The sequence below is a fragment of the Ursus americanus genome, chromosome X (assembly GCF_024610735.1).
Source record: "Ursus americanus isolate L20-20 chromosome X, mUrsAme1.1.p, whole genome shotgun sequence".
Taxonomy (NCBI): domain Eukaryota; kingdom Metazoa; phylum Chordata; class Mammalia; order Carnivora; family Ursidae; genus Ursus; species Ursus americanus.
The window spans coordinates 81,781,684-81,798,931 of record NC_142164.1 but is presented as its reverse complement, the minus strand read 5'-3'; the positions used below and the strand labels follow the sequence as shown (position 1 = coordinate 81,798,931).

Below are 17,248 nucleotides of genomic sequence, written 5' to 3'. Positions count from 1 at the left end.
CTGAAACTGCCAGGTTATGCCACACTGCAGGGCAGCGACAGGGGACCAGTGCCATTCCCCAGGAAGCTTTAAGCTCTTCTCGAAGGTGTTACCAAGATGGATTTATTACAATGTGGAGAAAGGAGGAGGCCTTCTTGACTGGGTGTGGCACATACAACATGGGAAACAGACTACCAGACATGCCAGATTGAGAACCTTGAGAAGGTGTGATATTCCTTCCCCACAACATGAAAAATACAACCCAGCCGGGAATTCTGGGGGCAGTGTGGACAATCACCATTACGGCTCAGGAACAGGAGCAACTGGGAGTGGGGATTTGTCCTCCACTGTCTGCCTTAACCACCCTGCTAGGCCAATCTTGAAAACAGAGGAGTTCTGAAATTAATTAGGGATGACAAATCAGTAAATCTGTAAAATTGGTCTTTGCAAGTGTACTTCATGTTGGGGTGTGAGACTAGGTTTTCTGATCAACCCTTACCTTACTCGGCATATGGCCACTGATTTGGCCAACTCACTGTTTTTCTACAGCTGCTCAATTTTGGATCCAAACAGCAGTCTGCCTCTGCTTGGCAGGGAGAGCAGCTTAGCTCTATTATCCTGCTCTAGGGGATGGTTGCCAAAGAGGAGGGGGAAGGGCAAAGTAGGTGAAGGGAATTAAGAGGTACAAACTCCCAGTTATCAAAATAAATACATAAATAAGTCAGGGAGATGAAAGGTACACCATGAAGAAGAGAGTCAATAATGCTGTAATAACGTTGTCTGGGGAATACGCTTTGCGGGGTGGGCATGGTGTAACATATAGAATTGTCAAATCACTATACTGTACACCTGAAACTTAGATAACATTGTATGTCAATTATACTTCCACAATTAAAAAAAATTAAAAGATTTAATCAGAAAAAAGTAAGAATTTTAATGTGATAATTCAATTATTTTTTAAAAATTCTCCAATGCTGTGCTATGTTCTGACATGTCATGAGTTTATACAAGTGGTGTTGATCTAATTCAAATACCATTTATTACATCAACAACTTAGTGATTGGGGATGATTTAGAAGCAAATGTGCTTAAAGCCCTGGCTTCCCTTGCTGCTTTTCTATCTCAGCCCGTTAAATAGGAAAAAGTTTAAGGACTGTCTGACAATAACCTTTTTGAGAGTCCAGTTACCTGGAGGAATCAAAGAAATTCTACCTGGGACACACAAAATTTTTTTTACCGTCAAGCCAAAGTTTCGGACTAAAACGGGGGCCCCCAAATTAACTGGTTGCTCTGGGAGGTAGTGCAAACACATCCTATTTGTGGGTAGAAGCCCCCCCTTTCCTCTGGACTCTCGTCACCGGCTCAAGATACCCTCTGGACATCTGATCTGGACCAAGAGGAAAAGCAGAGCCACCGCTGGGTTCTCGCTCAGAAAGATGGGCAGAGATGCGGCTTTCCAGACTCCATAGTATCTGCTCAAGGGACACACTTCATGCTTCAGTGTTCTGAGAATGAGCTCACGAGCAGGCGGGTCCTTTGACTCGTCTGTCAGCCCCTGCACGGCGGTGGGGCTGAAGCCTGGATGGGCTCCCACTTCCACTCAACTCAGCACACATTTATGATCTCATCATTCTACTAAGTTTGGGAAATGATTTTTATTACACACTAACTTCTGGAAAATACTTGGTTTCGAGCCTCCCTTCTGATCTACTTCGTGCCTTGTCCCTGTCCTTGTCCTAGAGCTGCAGTGCAAGCAGACGGCGGAATGATGACCTCCCCACCTCTGCGAAGACAGGCTTTTCACACTGTACAGAGCTGGCAGCAGCTGGGGGGGGGGGGCGAGGGGAGAGGATGGGAGCGGGGCCACAGGTCAGTCTTCATCTGAGTCACTGGGGCCCAGGTACTGGCAGACAGCATCATAGTGAAGCTCCACCAGCTGATTCTCTCTCCGCAGCTGCACCAGAGCCCGGCTCCGTTCTCTGTCCCGGCCCAGCAGGCGGCCCACCTGGAGTAGTGGCGGGTAGAGTCAGCAAGGCCAACCCAGATGCCGGGACAGCCCCTGCATGTCCCCGCACCCCCCACCCCACGCAGGTCTGGGACTCACCCTTCCAGCCTGTGGCCCCAGCACCACCATCACCCGGTTGCCCTCAACCTTGGGGACCAGGGTCTCCAGCATGCCTTCCTTCACACCTGCAGACAAGGCAAGGGGAGTGAGTGAGGCCCCCTCGGCCAGGGCCAGCCCACCAGGGTCCTGTCAGAAGGCCTTTCCTGTAATCCCCAGAGCCACCCTGCACCCTGTTGACAAGTGGGGATCCCACCACCCCATTTCACAGGTGAGGACACCTAAGGAGCAGTTCCTAGAAATAATGATAATAAAGGGAGCACTTATGCATGAAGATGATGGGTGATGACAACAGAGCCCGTTTACTGTGGGCATGTCACCTGCCTGCCCTGCACGAGGAGTTCCAGACACATCTGTACAGGGTCTAGTCCCCAGAGGCACAGCTCATTTCCATGCCAGTACTTGCCCATGGGGAAAGAGGGGCTCAGATAATCACCATCACAGAAGCGCTTCATGTTCTGTCAGAAGATTCTGGGCCTTGCAAAATACCTGAACTCTGCTCAACCTCCCAGCCTTTGCCCACGCCAGCCTCTCAGTCGAAGACAGCCTTCCTGTTTGGCCTCCAGGATGACAACGACCCAGTGGTCATCCCTCAGACTCACCTTCCAGGATCCGGCCTTCGTCTGTTCGACACACACAGGTATCTGGGCTGAGGACATCTTCAATCGTCATCTGGGGAGAGGGTCAGGGGGTATGAGAATGTTAGAGTTACGGGGCCTAGTCTCTGGGGGTGGAGGGGGCACCAGGCTGCAGGGTTCCCACCTTGGTGTTATAATACTGGCCACCCTTGTGCTGCTTGTCCACAAAGCGCACGCGCAGGTCCCTGTGCAACCAGTGCTGGCTCCGGGGACCGGCCTTCTCATTCTTGGCTGCAGGCTCCCCCTGTCTGTGGAAAGGGGCCAACGCGGGGCTTAGCTGATCAGATGCACATTCTGGTCACCCCACCTTTGCAGCTGTGACACCCACTCATAATGCCGTCCTTAGTTCCTTCTATGTGCCTGCCTTGCCCTGGAAGCCTTCCCTGACTGCTAGAACCTCCCCACAACCTTGCCTTCTCCCCCCATCCCAGATGCCCAGGGTCCCACCGGTAGGGAAGGTGTTTACGCTTCCTCTCTGAGTCCTCCCGCCGGCCGGGGAGGTCCTGATCCCGGAGGGCCTTCCATGACGAAGCTGTTCCATTCTGTTGCCCTGGGGAAGTTTTGTTCATCTGGCCTGTGCAAGGGTGTGTGGAGAACCAGAAAGGAGCCTCAGTGTGCCATTCTCTTACCTGGCAAGCTACACCTTGGCCTCGAGCCACCTCCCACCTGCCTCAGTGCCCTCCCACCATCACAACTTCGCAGTGCCATCAGAATGCTCTCCCGTTCCCTTCAACTGCTGGGGCTTCCTTCAGGACGCCTTCCTCAGCCACTCCAGCATGTGCTGATGGTGCTGACCCAAGGCAACCATCTAGTGTGGGCCAGGGAAATCCGAGAGCTCTGTCAGCACCAATCTCCCATCTGCCAAACTGCCCCCACCCTGCTGCCATGCCTAGAATGCCTTCCTCCTTGGTCATGGCCTAGTCCCAGCTGCCCTCATGCCCTAGAAGAAGAGAGGCTCATCACCTTGAACAGACAGACCTCCTGAGGATAGGCATAGGTTTCCATACCTGTTTTTTCTCTCTCAGAAAGAGGCTAAAGCCCCAGGGTAACTAGATCAATTTTTCTTCAAACTGAATAAACCACTTATCTTCGTTCTCCCCTCCTGACCTCTGACCAGAAGTCACACCTGCCAGGCAGACTGCTGCCCCTCCCCTCTGCAGATCTGACATCTGCTTCGCCCCCAGAGATAGGCCCTACTGCCCTCCCGGAATGCTTCTCCAACTCTCCCAGCAAGGTAAGAGGCTCACTCACTGAGACCCAAGGAGTTCTTGTCAAACTCCTGCTGGGAGACAGGCCGCAGGCAGTACTCACTAACCGTCACCATGCGGTTCCCCACAGCCAGGCGAACCATGGCCCGAACATTGTCAGGATCGAGGCCTTCTATCTGAAATGTTGGGGGGAAGAAGTTAGGCAGGCACTGAGAGGACTAAAACCCACATTCCCAGGACCAAGCTGTCCACTCTTACCTCCAATAGGCCTGACCCCTGTGTCTCCCCCACCAGACTGGCCCAAGGTCTGGGACTGGGCCTAGTCCATGTGTCTCCCCTACCAGACTGTGCCTTGGATGTATTTTAAAGAATTTAAGCCTCAGGAACATGTGGCATGTGGCATTCTCTCTTTCAGTTGGAAACTGAGGCCCAGAAAGACCCAGCAAGTGGTTCTGAGGTACCTAAGGAGGCAGCAAGCCAGGCAGGCCTGAAAGACAAGGACTCCCAGCCTTTCCAACCTAAACCCAGTTCTTCCTCCCTCTGACCCCTCCCATCAATCTTCTCTGCTGCCTGTCTTGGGCTCTAGGCATAGCCTGGTTCCTTACCTTCCCATAGAGGCCTCGGTGAGGGCCAGAAAGAACCATCACAGCCCCTCCAGGCACCAGTCCTTGAGGCTGGTCTTCCTTATCCTTCTCTTGCTCCTCATCTGGCTTTGGTAGGTGGTGAGGGCCAGCGGAGACCAGGGCCTGGACCTCATTCAGGTTGGCGCCCAGCCCTAACCCCTTCGGCCTCAGTGAGTTGACACGGGGCTTCACCACTCTGCAGGGAGCACAGTGTATGAGCCTGTTGGGCCGGGGGCATGGAGGGGGGCAGGGGATGCAAGTCTTCAGTGTCCCCCCTACCGCCACCCAAATCCTACCCTGTCAACATGTTTAAGAATATCCTTCCCAATCTCATATTAGGACAGTTTTTAATCTATAGAAATAGCAATTTCATTTGGTCCAACCTAATAACACACCAGGTGTACCATCTATTACATATTACCTACAGTGAGATCTGAGGCAGATCTCTGTCATCAAATACCCCATCAATACAGGGGAAATCATACAAATAGGCACACCAAGCAGAAGAAACCAACTATAATATGCTCTGCGTCAATTCAGGTCATGTTTGGCTACTAAGTGGTTTATGAAAAAAATGTTTGGTTTTCAGAATTCTTTGGAGTTGAGAACTGAGAAGGGATCTTAAGCCTGTGTGATAACAGCAAATGTCTTGTCTATGTTTATTTGGGGCCAGGGCCTGCTATAAGTGCTTTATGTGCATAATTTCACGTAATTCTGCAACAGACCTGGGAAGTCAGTATTGTCACTATCCCCATTTCGCAGATGAGGGAGCTGATGCTCAGAAAGGTAACCTATATGTAAATGGGATCCCCTTACAGAGTTTCAAAGGGCAAACAGGAGGGTGAAACAGTAGTGGAAAGGCTTACTGAATTACTCAGGGTGGTAACATGCCCTCTCCCTGCCTGGGTGGTTCTGGACGGGTGGTAACCCGTGGGGGTCTTGTTCACTGCCCTGTCTGCTACCCCTGCCCCTACCCTAGAACTCACTGATTGAAGGTGCGGCCAATGCCCTCGCCAGGTTTCCAGCCCATGCCTCGTAACATGGCCAGCCCATAGGCCTCTACGGGGACTGCCTCGTAATCAGCTTCCTCTGGCACCTACAGGTTCAGGCAGAGAAAGGATGGTCAGGCTTGGCCTATGGTGGGCCCCCGGAAGCATGCTTACTAACACCCAATGGGTGACCCTTGGTGCTTCTTTTCCAGTAAGCCCAAGGTTAGTTTTGATTTCCTCTTGATGTCCCTCACTTTACTCCTCCACGGTGTCCTTCAACAAATAATTATAAAGCACCTACTCTGTGCCAGGTACTGACCTAGGTGATAAGGGTAAACCAGTAGCCAAAACAGACAAAAACCCCTGACCCTGCCCTGTAGGGCTGACATTCTAGTTGTAGAAGCACAGAATTAAAAAAAAAATACATAAAACATGGTCTGTCAGGTAGTGGTAAGTTACATGAAGAAAAATAAAGCAAATCAGCAGGATGCAGGGAGATGGAGAAGGGAATATCACTGAGTTGATATCTGAGCAGAGAGCAGAAAGAGATGACAGAGGGAGCCATAAGGATGTGAGAAGCATGGGTAGCCCAAGCAGAGAGAACAGTAAGAGCAAAGGCCCTGAGGCAGGACAAGTCTGGTATGTGGGAAGAGCATCATGAAAGTCGACCTGACTGAAAAACATGTGAAGGCAGAGAGGCGCAGTGAGAGATTAATCAGGAGGTCTGGGCTGGAGCCGCAGGAGGGCGGCCATCACAAGGGGGACCGGGGAGGAAAGTTTCTGCAACAGTCCAGATGAGAGATGCTGGTGGCTCACACCAGAGTGGTAGGTAGGTGCTGGTGAAAAGTGGTCAGATTCTGGATATACTCTGCAAAGGGAGATGACAGGATTTTCCCGAAAGACTCTATATAAGGTATGAAACAAAGACGGGAGTTAAGAGTGACTCTAAGGTTTTTAGGCTAAGTGAGAGGAAGGATGGATGGAACTCTGATCCGTTAAGATGTTGAAGGCTGGGGAAGGAAAGGAAATGAGAGAAATGAGACCAAAGCGGGAACAGGATGGAAAGTGAAGTGAAGGCCTTTTTTTAAGATGAAAGAAACCAGAAGACAGGTGAAGGCCAACGAGAACAGTTCAGTTGAAAGAGAGGATGGTCTGGGGCTGTAGAACTAGGCCCCAAAAAAGCATTGCTAAAAAATTGTGAACAAAGCGGTGAAAGTGGGGTCTATGGGTATGAAAGACAGACTTGGTTGCTTCTGTAGACACAACCCTTACTTCCCCTGTTATCTATCACTTCCCATTCTTACTCCCTCAATTCCTTCCCCCCCCAATTCTTTATACTCACTCCAGACACACTGCAGGCTGCTTCACTGATGGACCCACACCACACTGACTCCCTGCCACCGTGTCACTGCTCAAGGTGTTGCTGCCATTAATCCTCACCCTGCTCTTCCCTCACTCACTAAACCCGACCTGTCCTTCCAGACCCCACTCCTGCCACTCTGGTCTGAGTGGCCATCATTTCCAGCCTGTGCTACTGGTCTCCTTGCTTCTGCCTTTGCTTACTACTGTGCTCTGCTCTCAGCAACCAGAGAGATCCTGTCAAATCTTAAGTCTTGGTCCCTCTCTGCTCAGAACCCTCTCACGGCTCTCATGTCATTCAGGGTAAAAGCCAAAGTCCTCACCACGGTCCACAAGGCCCTGCTTAGTTTAGCCCCTGCCACTTCTGACTTCATCTCTTCCTCCTCCCCTTTACTCATTCCACTCCTTGGTGTTCCTCAAACACTCCAGGCTGGGTCTACTCTCAGGATCTTTGAGTTTCCTATTCCTTTGCGCCTCATCTTGCTCAGATAATCCCAGAATGCAAGTGTTTTCCACACCTCAGTATCTCGATTCATTTGTTAAGGCTTCCAAAAAAGGACAGAAGGAGAAATGGATAGGCAGCAGGCCTCTAGTACACACACAGACTTTCCCTGCTGTGTGCAGAGAGGCAAGCCTGGCAGACAAGGCAAAGAGAGGCTGGGGTAGTAGGAGGAGTTAGGGGCCAGCTCACTGTCTCGGCCCGGGGTTCGCTGTCTGCCCCTTCCCCGTTAGGGATGCATCCTTTCTGGATCATGGGGATAGCAAGCGTGGGGTCGACACCCGAATTCTCTTTCTCCTCCAGGGACTTCTTGGAGTCTAAGGAAGAATGGGAGGGAGCAATGAGGTCCCACCCTATCCTTCCATTTTCCTCCCCCCTCTTCCTTCACTGGGGCAAGGCAAAGAGGGGATCACTCACCCTCAATGAGCTCCTTCACAGCCTGGGACAGCACCCCATCCATCAAGGCATCAGTATTTGTGGATGGCCCAAGAGCCTGGGTTGGTGGCTGCCTGCGATGGCCATTCTGGATCAAAGGGATGACGAATTCCTTGGGGGTTTCTGAGGGCTTCACACTGATGTGGACACAGAGGCGTGAAGTTGGGAGAGTAGCATGGTCAGTGGGTTCTGAGCCACACTCCTCCCTTCAGAGAAAACATTTAGATTCTCTCCCTCACCCCCAACTCTTAAATAAAGTCAGTGCCTTTGAGGAATCAGCCTTCAGTCCTGGACCCTCTGCTCATCCCAAGACCACTTCCATGGCCTTCACGATAACTCACAAATCACCATCTTCAGCCCAGACTCTCCCCAGAACCAGGGTCCACATCAATCTCCCAGATGGTTGATTTTCTTCTGGAAGCCTCTCCCTCTGACTCTCCTTTCTGAATTAAATTGATGATGGCCTCCCCCAACCTGAATCTGCCACTCCACCCCATTCCCCATACTAGAGAAGCTCCACCGCTTCAGCTGAGACACTAGGGGTCCTGTCATTCTTCACTCCTTTCCTTCTCAAAGAAGGCACATACCTCAGGGTGCCTCAAGTCCTAAAAACACACCCTCTTAAGAATACATCCTCTTTTCTCAAACGCCACAGCTGTCAGGCCCAATTTCCCCACCTCTCCTGTTACACGCTCCCGCCTTCTCGCCTCCGCGAATTTCCCCAGGCTGTGCCTCAGGCGTTCCAAACCACTGCCATCAAGACAATCGACTCAGATTCCACCCTCCCACTTGCACCCACCGAACCGAATTCCAAGGGATGAAAGACCCGGCGCTTCACCTTTGCAGCTCCCTCCCTTCCACGCTCTTTAAGAAATCCTTCTCCTCTGGAGCCGCACCCGCGTCGTCTCCCGGGTCCGCCAGCCGTCTCCGGGCGGATGTGCGACTGAAGCTGAATGAAATTGGGGCAGCGGAGGCTCCCGCCGGCCGCAAAGCACCCTCTTCGGCATCCGCCATCTTGCCCCTCTTTCCCAGGCGAGTGCGCTGCTTGCTGGGAAGTTTAGTTTGGGCTCAGTTTGTCAGAGTCCAGACGACGAGCGCTAGAACTACCTTACCCATACAACACTGCGGCACCGGCAGGCGAAGGGGAAAAAGGTGAGCCTTAAGAAGTAATTGTCGCTCTTTTTACTTCATAGGAGTGTGTCGCGCCAGGCATAAAGGGAAATGTAGTTCTTGGGTTAGGTAGGTGTGGCCGAAGTCGAGTCATTCTTGCCAGGTATTCGTTCCTTCCTATAGGAGGTTGACAAGTATTTATTAATAACCTACTGTGTGCACGTTACTGTGCCCTACTGGTATGGGAAATGTAGCTAAAATACATCATTAAGAAAAAAACCTGTGAGTGCCAGTTGTGTACAATAACAAATAGACATTTAAATGGTGCCTACCGATGCCAGATTTAATACACAACCAGCTCTGGATTCAAATAGTAATAAAATAGACATTCTCCTTTCTAGAGGCTGGTAGTCCAGGGGGAACAATAACACTTAAACAGATACCATATACACATACACATACACACACACACAGTTGAACCTTGAACAATGCAGGGGGTGGGGGACCGATCCCCCGCCCCCACAGTTGAAAATTTGCCCGTAACTTTTGACTTCCCAAAAACTTAACTACTAACACCCTACTGTTGACTGCAAAACTTAATGATATAAACAGTAGATTAACATATATTTCGTTTCTTACATGTAGTATTATTTTTGTTTTTTGTGGTTTTTTGTTTTTGTTTTATTTTTAAGTAGGCTCCATGCCCAGCGTGGAGCCCAAGGTAGGGCCTGAACTCACAACCCTGAGATCAAGACATGAGCTGAGGGCGCCTGGGTGGGTCAGTGGGTTGAGTGGCTGCCTTCAGCTCAGGTCATGATCCCAGGGTTCTGGGATCAAGCCCCACATTGAGCTCCCTGCTCAGCGGGGAGTCTGCTTCTCCCTCTCCCCTGCCCCCCCCCGTCGTGTTCTCTCTTAAATAAATAAATAAATAAATAAATAAATAAATAAAATCTTTTTTAAAAAAGAAAATTATAAGGAAGAGAAAATACATTTATAGTACTATACTGTATTTATTGGGGAAAATCCTGGTATAAATGGACCCATGCAGTTCAAACCCATGTTGCTCAAGGGTAAACTGTAGCTCCTACTGTTACCCAAAACTGGGTTCGCCTCTTGATGGATATGGAGCCAAGACACATCCAAACAATGAATAGGAAAAGACAGGGTTTTACTTCCAACAAGTGAAGGAGAATACTGGAGATATTTCCTAAAGCAGTGTCTCCTTCAACAAGAAAAGCGGGTAAGTTTTAAGCTAAAGGCGCATATATATTCATGGAGGGGCTTGCAAAATAGGGAATTCAGCATGGAATTGGGGCAAAAGTCATCTTAAGGGGATTGAGCCCAGGTCTCAAGTTAATTGAAGACATGAGAGCTGGCAAGGGTCAGCATCATCGATTCTCTGGCTCCAGTTGGTCCAGTATTTGAGTGCTCAAAGGGGCTCAAATCCTGCAAAGATGACTCAAGAATATTGTCAATCTTTACTTTTGAATCAGCACTGGGAGTTTTATCACTGATTTATTGTCCCTGGTATGCTTAGGCTATCTCCTGGCCTGATACTGTCTCTTTGTTCTCACATTCTTTTGTTTCCTTCAAATCATTACCTACCGAGGTCTATTCTGCAATTTCAACACATCTCAGGAAGTTCTGCAAGAAATGCGCTTTGGGTAAGTAGTGCTGGTCAGGCATAGATTACAAGATGATCAGGGGCCTAAAATGACTTTTTTCATGTCAAGAAAGCTATGCTTCATCTTTCTTTTTCCAGGGATCCCTAACTATTTCTGCTGCTATTACCAACATTAAATATGTTGTGAGAGTGAGGTTCTAAGGCTTTGAAAGATTAATGGGACAGATTCTTCTGGTGTAGGACCATAAAGAGATAGGGAAAATGAAAGGGTCCCAAGAAGGGCTGTTTTTTGAAGGATTGCGTTTTTGCCCCTTTTCCTGCTTCTATTCTTGCTAGGACCAGCACACCTGCCTTACACATTCCTTATAATACAAATACTGTATGTTCTCTTTGTAAGGATCAAGGATTGAATGATTTCTTTGGAGTCTTCCAGCACAATAGATAACTTCTAAGGAATGACTAGGTGAGGCTGTCACGTGTATATTCCAGACCACCGGAGCAAGACATCTTGATGCCAAGACCCCCTAGCTCCAAGGAGTTAGTGACTTATGGAGGACACCTGGACCCTTCTTGTTCTGACCAGTTTCTGGGTGCCTGAGAGGACACTTACATCAGACCACAATCCTCAATAAAAGTCCCAGACCCAAACAAAAACAAGACACTTTCCTTTCCTTTCTGAGTTTCCCAGACACTCTGTATCTGCACTCTCTCTAATATCTTCAATAAACTCTGCTCTTACTTCTTCTTGGCTCACATTTGATTTCTATCCTGTGTGAAGCCAGGGACTCTCTTGGCTGGTCCTATGGGATCCCCTCTGGGTTCTCAGACCTAGCCTGCCTACATCATTAAGAGCTTGTAAATTAGAAGATTGTTACCTAAATAGTTACCAGAAAGAATACCAGAAATCTGCCAAAAATTCATCCCAAGGAAATCATTAAAGATGCGTGAAAATATTTTTTTTTAAGTTTATTTAAGAAATCTCTATACTCGGGGCGCCTGGCTGGCTCAGTTGGAGGAGCATGAGACTCTTGATCTCAGGAGTGGTGAGTTCGAGCCCACGATGGGTGTAGAGATTACTGAAAAAAATAAAATCTTGGGGTGCCTGGGTGGCTCAGTCGGTTAAGCAGCTGCTTTCAGCCCAGGTCATGATCCCAGGGTCCTGGGATTGAGCCCCACGTCGGGCTCCCTGGGAGCCTGCTTCTCCCTCTCCTGCTCCCTGGCCTGTACTCTCTCTCCCTGTGTCAAATAAAGAAATAAAATCTTTTTTAAAAAATTAAAAAAATAAAATCTTTAGGGGCACCTGAGTGGTTTAGTTAGTTGGCTGAGCATTTGGCTCTTGATTTCGGCTTGGGTTTTGATCTCAGGGTTGTGAGACTGAGCTCCGCATGGGCTCCTCACTCCAGTGTGCAGTCTGCTTGGGATTCTCTCTCTCTCTCTCAGCCGCTCCCCCAGCTTGTGCACTCCCTAAATAAATAAATAAATAAATAAAATCTTCTTTAAAAATAAAAAAATTAAATCTTAAAAAAAAAAAAAGAAATCTCTACACCAAACATGGGGTTCGAACTCACCACCCTGAGATCAGGAGTTGCATGCTTCTCTGAATGAGCCAGCCAGGCGCCCCACAAAAATATATATTTTTTAAGATTTATTTATTTTAGAGAGGTAGGAAAAGGGGAGAGGGAGAGAGAGAGAATCTCTAGCAGACTCCTCATCAACTAGGGAGCCTGACATGGGACTCAATCCCCTGACCCCCAGATTTTGACCTGGGCTGAAATCAAGAGTCAGCTGCTTAACCAACTGAGCCACCCAGGTGCCCCCCAAAATATTTTTTTAAATAGAAGTTCTAGTATTTTTTTTAAGATTTTTATTTATTTATCAGAGAGAGAGAGCAGAAGCAGGGGGAGCAGCAGGCAGAGGGAGAAGCAGGCTCCCTGCTGAGCAAGGAGCCAGACTCGGGACTCAATCCCAGTACTCTGGGATCATGACCTAAGCCAAAGGCAAAAGCTTAACCGACAGAGCCATCCAGGCGTCCCCCCAAAAAGATTTTTATATGAGATTCATCATAGTATTATTTCTTATAGCAAAACACTGAAGACCACTTAAATGAACAAGAGAAGGGGACAGGATAAATGAATTATAGCACATTCCTGGGATGGAACATATATACCAGAACCTTTAAATGTGAAGCTAAAAATACACTTAAATGAAAGTGGGACATAGTCACAAAAGTAGAATAATATGGTGGGTCAGAGCACGGTCTTGAAAACAGGAAGCACAATAATCAATCTTGTGGCCATGTTTCCAGGCTTAGAGGCCCTGAGCATCCTTAAAGATACCTAGCAGATAAAGACTACAAAGCAGCTTTTATAAACGTCAATCTAAATAAAGAAGCAAACTGAGGCAAGCTCAAAAAGATGAGTTTATTTGGGAATAGCAGAGAAATTGCCATTCTGGACACCCAAACTGTAGCAAGCTACAGATGAGTCCCAAATTCCAATTCCTCTGCTATTCCCAAATAAACTCATCATTGTGAGCGTACCTAAGGTTACGTCTTTATTTAGGTCGCTATTCCTTGGAGTCAGAAGTGAGATCCAAAGGACACGACCCCCAAGAATGATGATCCAGGGATTCAACTGAGGTACCCACATGGAGCCCCTTGCACTACTCACTTCTTTGAGTCATGGTCTACTTCCGGTTTGGTGAGTCTCCTTTAGGATTCTCAACTCCCTCCCTTTGATTGAGCTTTCTGACTTTTTTTTTTAAAGATTTTATTTATTTATTTGACACAGAGAGAGACAGCCAGTGAGAGAGGGAACACAGGCAGGGGGAGCAGGAGAGGAAGAAACAGGCTCCCAGGGGATGAGCCTGATGTGGGGCTCGATCCCAGGACTCTGGGATCACGCCCTGAGCCGAAGGCAGACGCTTAACGACTGCACCACCCAGGCGCCCCGAGCTTTCTGACTTTATTCAGGATCTGTTTAAAGACTTTTTTTGTGTGGGGGGGGTCAGTACTCATTTCTCTTAGTGAGTACTGGTTTGCTTGGTGAGTACTCCTTTGTTTTATTATTGGAAGCAAATCAGAATTTTGGTATAATTCCTTTGGAATTCTTGGAAGGGTTAAAAAGAAAGCCATAGGCCCAAGGTGGAGTGACAGCAAACCCAGAAATGCAATTTCAACCTCTTTGGGAGTGAAATTTTAAACCAATTAATCTGGAATTTTCTGGTCTGCACCAAAGAGGTAATCTCTCACATGGGGCCCTCTCATTTCCCAAAGCAAGATCAGATAATCTGGATGGTAAGAACCCCCTTACCCTACCTTTCCCCATAAGGGGATGTGACCTTGCCTGAAACAGTACTTTCTTTTCTTTTGCTAATAATTTCTTGCCCCATCTTCCTTCATAGAAAAACCTTCCATTTTGGGAGTGCCTGGATGGCTCCGTTGCTTAAGCATCGGACTTTCAATTTGGCTCAGGTCATAATCTCAGGGTCCTGAGATGGAACCCTGGATCTGACTCCACGTTCAGTGGGGAGTCTGCTTCCTTCTTTCTCCCTCTGCCTCTCCCCCTGCTCGCGACCGCTCTCACGCGCTCTCTCTCTCTCTCTCCCTAAAATGAATAAACAAATATTAAAAAAAAAAACCCTGCAGGGGCGCATGGGTGGTGCAGTCCTTAAGCATCTGCCTTCGGCTCAGGGTGTGATCCCAGCGTTCTGGGATCGAGCCCCACATCAGGCTTCTCCATGCTAGGAGCCTGCTTCTTCCTTTCCCACTCCCCCTGCTTGTGTTCCCTCTCTCTCTGGCTGTCTCTCTCTGTCAAATAAATAAATAAAATCTTAAAAAATAATAATAAAAAAAATAAAAATAAAATTTAAAAAAACCCTGCAATTTTGTATACCTCTTCTCAGACCTCCTCTCTACCTGTTAGGTAGGACACTCACCAATTCATGAGTTGATTAATAAAACCAATTAAATCTTCACATTTAGTTGATTTTTTGCATCTTAGTGGTTATTAGAACTAATAAGCTTGGCAAGGTTACAGATCAATATACAAAAATCCATTGTGTTTCTACAGACAAAATAAAGACGAAATTAAGAAAATAATTTCATTTACAGTAGCCTCAAAATAATAAGATACTCAGGAAGAGATTTAAAAAAAAAGAACTGTAAAAATTGTACCGTGAACACTACAAAACATTGTTGAAAAAAATTTAAAAAGACGTTAAGTAAGTGAAGAGACATACAATATTGACTAAGGGCCTGTGCTGGAGTCTCAGCCTGGCCCTGTTGATTACTCCCCTGCAGCTCCCATCCTCCTCTGCCACCCTCTCCCCCAATCTGTGCCCCCAAGATTCATTAAGGAAGTCTCCAGCGCCACGGACTGTTCAAGCTCCCCAAAAGAATCCCCAGGTTTTTCACATTTTTCTGTATTTGGCACACTAGGAATTCTGTGTGAGAGGCAAAAGGGTCTTGAGACAAGTGACTGACTTTTCAACACATAATTGTCCTTACAATTACAGCACGCTAAAGCCTGCTGTAAGGAAGAGGCTAAGAAAGCTGTTAGTGACTTTCCTAACACAGGCGCAACCCCCTAAATTTACATTCTACCCTCGTCTCTTCCAACTCACATCCAGCCTCGACTACAATTTAATTACCTAGGCAGTGCCCCATCAAGCAATTCTTCAGGTGTCGCTCACATGAATAATTACCCGATACACCTTCTTAACTAATCCTGGGCCCGGCTATTTAAATACACCTCCAGACTTTCCTATAGTCCTCTAACAGCGCGAAGATCCCGCTCCTCATACTACACCCTTAGGCCCTCCCTGGGGGTGCAACTCCAAGACTGGGCTCCCGAACTTTTCAGGCTCCGCCCTCTAACTGGCCTAGAAACTTCAACCCATTCCTGACATTTCGATCCCGCCCCCTGGCGTTTGCAGGCAACACCCCCTAGAGTGCACTTCTTTCCAGGCCCGCCCCTCAGCCAACTGTCCGCCCCCAACACTCTCCAGGCCCCACCTGCTCAGAAATGGCAGGCGAAGCCCCCACTGACAGGGATAACCATCCAGCCCCGCACGCACAACTAACCATGCAACATTCACCTACCTACCTCAGTAACTTTCCCAGGGTCACCTCCTGGTGGAATATTCTAGGATAACGCCAAGGCTCCGCCCCCTCGACGCTCCCTCCGAGCCCCGCCCCGCCCCGCCGCCACTCACACCCATTGGCCCCACCCAGGGGAGTAACCAACAAATCCCCGGTCCGTCCACTCAGGCCCCGCCCCCCGGGAGGCCCCCGCCCCGCCCCGCCCCCCGACACGCACCGGCCTTGGGGCGCAGGCGCAATGTGGCGCCCGTCCGCCGTACCAGCGCCGCCACGTCGGCCGCAGCTCGGGCCGCCAGGGGGCGCGCGTTCAGCCGCGCCAGGAGCTGCCGGGCTCTGGGGCCCGCGGGCAGGGGAGGGTCCCGGCCTGCGCGGGTGCAAAGAACAGGTCAGCACCCGCCCGAGCCTCGGCGAACCCCCACGCTCCCCGACGTCCAAAGACCTAGAATGCCCCTCAAGATCTTCGGAGCCCCCCGACCACTCCCTCGATAGTTCCGGAGGTCGCCCACTGCCCCTCTCCCGCAACCCCCGACCATCGCGGGCCTGCCCGTGGACCCCCGCTTGCCCCCACTAGTTCCCTGGAGAGAGCTATCTGACCGAAATATTCCTGGACACTTCCCAACACCCTGGGACTATCTCTGGAGGTCTCCGACTACCCCTTCGTAACTCCAGATTCCAAACGTCCGGCACAGTAGCGAGGGGACCCCGATTCTCCCAGATGTCCCGACAGAAGACGGCCTGCCCCCGCTGTGGCCCGGGCACCCCCGATTCCCCTTCCAGACATCCTAGGCAACCCTGATGGCCCACGTAGCCCCAACTGCCCCTCCATATATCCTCAGAGGCCCCCGCCTAACACCCCGCCCCGCCATTCACTACAGCCCCCAGTGACTAGGTGTCTCCAGTGACCCCGGGCAGACCCCTCTGGCACAACGCCCCGGAGACTCCTGAGAGCCCGCGGGTCTGGTGCGCACCCCCGCGGTGCGGGTGCGGGTGCGGGTGCAGGTGCCGGTCGGGGACCTAGAGCCCAACCCCGGCCGCCTGGCGCCCGCCCGCCACTTGGGCGCCAGGGCTGCTTTGTTTACCACCTGTCTAAGGAAAAGGTGAGGAGCGGACAGGTGGGGCGAGGGGTGGCAGGGACGCACCCAGTCCCTCCCCACCCTCCCCCGTACCTCCTCTGCTCCCCCTGGGGTCCGTGGCGCCCCCCGCGCGCGGCTCCGTGACCCGAAGTCCGCCGGGTGGACTCCGCCAGCGACGCGTTTTCAGCGCCTGGGCGCGCTCACCTGGCGGCCCGCCCCGGCCTGGATGCGGCTGGGGCCGGCCGCTCCCGTGCCTGGCGCCCGGACCCGCACGGTGACCTACCTGGCCGCCGGCAAACAGGCCTGGCTGTGGCAGCCAGCGCGAGCGCTGGGCCTCGCTCTGCCTCAGGCGCCAGACTCTGCTAGCCCAGGAGCCTGGGCTGGGCTCCTTTTTCCACCCAGGAGGGGTGGTGAGCCCACGAGCCCACGAGCGAGCGAGAAGGGGAAGTCGAGGCCCAGAGAAGTTAAGGGTCCCGCCCAAGCTCTGAC

At 50.2% G+C, this 17,248-nt stretch overlaps 1 protein-coding gene across 3 annotated transcripts; it reads right to left on the bottom strand.

Moving 5' to 3' along the window:
• Nucleotides 1–888: 888 nt before the first annotated feature.
• Nucleotides 889–16,984, bottom strand: GPKOW (G-patch domain and KOW motifs). 3 transcript variants are annotated; one of them, XM_087860259.1, is made up of 13 exons: nt 16,853–16,984; nt 15,904–16,050; nt 8,690–9,138; nt 7,834–7,988; nt 7,609–7,733; nt 5,556–5,665; nt 4,552–4,765; nt 3,990–4,122; nt 3,186–3,312; nt 2,863–2,986; nt 2,703–2,772; nt 2,083–2,168; nt 889–1,983 (listed from the first exon to the last, which is right to left on the bottom strand). In XM_087860259.1, the coding sequence occupies exons 3-13, from the start codon at nt 8,863–8,865 to the stop codon at nt 1,849–1,851; spliced, it is 1,455 nt and encodes a 484-aa protein (XP_087716385.1). In that variant the 5' UTR covers nt 8,866–9,138; nt 15,904–16,050; nt 16,853–16,984; the 3' UTR covers nt 889–1,848. The 3 variants fall into 3 exon arrangements, with proteins under 3 accessions (XP_087716385.1, XP_045660901.1, XP_045660902.1); XM_045804945.2 differs by lacking the exon at nt 15,904–16,050 and having other exon boundaries at nt 16,853–16,980; XM_045804946.2 differs by lacking the exons at nt 15,904–16,050; nt 16,853–16,984 and adding an exon at nt 15,691–15,797.
• Nucleotides 16,985–17,248: the final 264 nt, after the last annotated feature.

Bases quoted from the DNA above. Each gene is read 5' to 3' on its own strand.
- GPKOW (XM_087860259.1), bottom strand. From the start codon at position 8,865: ATGGCGGATGCCGAAGAGGGTGCTTTGCGGCCGGCGGGAGCCTCCGCT. The intron at 7,734-7,833 runs GTGAGTGATCCC...ATTCTTCCTTAG, and splicing joins TGTGAAGGAGCTCATTGAGG to ACTCCAAGAAGTCCCTGGAG. The intron at 2,773-2,862 runs GTGGGAACCCTG...CCCTCTCCCCAG, and splicing joins GCCAGTATTATAACACCAAG to ATGACGATTGAAGATGTCCT.